This window comes from Anopheles aquasalis, chromosome 2 (assembly GCF_943734665.1).
Source record: "Anopheles aquasalis chromosome 2, idAnoAquaMG_Q_19, whole genome shotgun sequence".
NCBI lineage: Eukaryota > Metazoa > Arthropoda > Insecta > Diptera > Culicidae > Anopheles > Anopheles aquasalis.
The window spans coordinates 24,317,501-24,320,000 of NC_064877.1; the positions used below are offsets into that span (position 1 = coordinate 24,317,501).

At 43.1% G+C, this 2,500-nt stretch overlaps 1 protein-coding gene across 2 annotated transcripts in view; it reads left to right on the forward strand.

Moving 5' to 3' along the window:
- Positions 1-1,741: 1,741 nt before the first annotated feature.
- The window catches only part of LOC126570196 (uncharacterized), a 6,453-nt gene continuing 5,694 nt past the window's right edge, over positions 1,742-2,500 (forward strand). The window contains exon 1 of one of the 2 annotated variants that reach the window (XM_050227776.1): positions 1,742-2,016. In XM_050227776.1, coding sequence (XP_050083733.1) covers positions 1,986-2,016 — 31 coding nt within the window. In that variant the 5' untranslated portion in view covers positions 1,742-1,985. The remainder of the gene's footprint in view (positions 2,017-2,500) is intronic. The other variant, XM_050227777.1, reaches the window with a different exon arrangement.

Here is a 2,500-nt window from a genome sequence, read left to right on the forward strand (position 1 = left end):
ACCATTTAGAAAATACATTTCAAATATCAAATTCGAGAAATAATAATTCGGATGCATTAGTAGGTTGCCTATGAGGCAATTTTGTTTCGACACTCGCACTTGTGAAGGTGTCCTTTGCGTTTATTTTTGCTGCAACTGTAACGCTCGTGTGCAATGGCAATAAGGAGCAGATGTACTTGGCAGAAACGAATACGAAACCGAAAAGAAGCAGAAACTAAATTTACTATTCCGCAACGAAAACGAAGGAACGAAGAGTTGTACTCGTAACTATAAAAAGTGCCTTTTGAATGTATTGTTATTAGAACTTTTTAGAGCACTGATCGTTGGTCGGTCGGTTGTTGCCAACATCTTCGTCGTCGTTGCCGTAGCGATTATGATTTTCTGCATCTCATGGTCAATTATCTGGGGTGGTCTGCACCGTACGTATAGGTACGGATAAACGTCCGCAATACATGTTTGATAAAGTGCTCGTCGATTTGTCAGCAGAGCACAAGAATTCTGGTTTTATTGGTTTAAACGACACGCGACACATCTGCACGCTTGAAAATGTCATGCTTTTCATTTCTGCACCACGATGCTTTTACTTGCACCAACTGATTGATGCGTTTGCAGAATAGCTACTATGCGGGGAGAAAATATTTTCAATTTTGGATGATAATAATTTACATTACAGTCCACTCCGTCAAATGTGCACATTTGTTTTTGTATGAATGAGCAATATTATGTGGTAAGATGTAGGGAATGGTGCTTGTTATTTAGTTTTACTTGTGTACGCCGTTTATTTTAATTTAGTTAGTTAAATGGACATATATTGCACCAGTAGTTATAGCGTCACAAGTCACTTCCGCAGGAAATAGGAAGCCTCTTTTCGTTGTGAAGGCAAATCGTCAATGGTAAACCGACAGAGCAGTGCGAGCAAAAGGTGCAATGCTCCACAGAGTGCAGCAGCAAGTAAAACAACAGAACAAATCACTAAACAAGAATCCTTCTCAACAGTTACTTTACGCTCTGTCTCTGAATACTATATATTGTTGCTCTATTATACCCCTCTCAAATAACCGGAACATACGTTCGAACATTGCTTCTACTAGACGGATACGTTAGTAGCTGAGGAAATGGAAAACAGGAAAAGGAACAAAAAAAATCAATATTAAACTGCAAGGAAAACGGCAGAAAAACTACGAAATTTGTACTTTCGTCACGTTTCTCTCACTCTCTCGTGTTATTTTTTGTGATCCGCTTTGAGCCATCTTATTATAGGTAATCCAGGCTGATAGCACTAGACATAAATTATCGAACAATTTCAACGAAGCAAAGTTGCCGAAGAGAAAAGGTCACAAAAGACTTACACAACAACTATACTGTCGCTCCTATACATACTGCACATGATTATGTATTATTACAACCCACAATCTTTCCTATTGTATGATTTATTTATGCTGATGCTTCATAAAACACGATTTAATACGATTGTTCTGTGCCTCATTGTTTCTTTACGCGAGAAAGAAAGCCTCCACGGTATTCCAGGAGCAGACTACCCGTCCATTTGAATTTCGAGGTACTTTTGACAGCATTTTGACAGCCCCGGTACGGGTGCACACGCACCATCTAGTGTGCTCGCTCTGGCACACGCAGAAGTAGCGGCTTCTTGGCGACACCGGGAATCAGTCTGTCTCTGTTTCGCGTAAAGTGCACCCGTTCACGCATAAAACTGGCGACCCCAGCCAGCACGTCGGACAGACGCAGCTCTCGAGAGGGAAAAGAAGCCTGACAAGCCGGGGCTAAAGAGGCGTCAATCCGCTAGCGTACGCATCGCTTTTTCCGACGTTCGTGTTTGATTGCAATTTGTGCTGATCAAAAAAGTGAAGTATTCGCGCTCCGATACAGTGGAAACTATTGACCGTGCACGGAATCAACTACCAACCGTCGGCCGTAAATAGGATTATTGAGTTTCGGGGTGCATTTGGCGAAAAAAAGTGAAAACCATGGCTGAGAATCCTTCGACGATGAAAGCTGGTGAGTAAGCGGGCCTCAGCCTCTCGGGTGACCGTGAACCCCCCGATCCGCGAGCGGATTTTCGGTTTATTACAGCTAAACAAATCGTGAAACAAAGTTACTGTCGCTGATTATTGGAAGAAAGGCGATTACAAGATCGTCCTTGGAGAAAATGTGTACCCCTTTTTTTGGCCCAACGGCGGAGAGCTTCGGCAATGAAGCGACGCGGCGTGACCGAGAAAAAAACATGGCGTCGGTGTGAAGCGAGAGCCTCGATTTCGACCTCAAGAACTGATTTTATCCCTGCTCCGCGGATCTTAACCAAGGATTTCTACAAACATTTCCAAGCTGCATCATGTTGCTGCGTAGTTTTTCCGCTCCATGCTGGGTTTTCTCCTGAAGAATGATATCTGAAAATTTTCGCTTAGCCGGTCAGTGGTGGGGGCCTCAAATTTAGCTCGATTTCGATCGAACAATGGCGGTAGAGCAGTGAAAATCCGTCGCC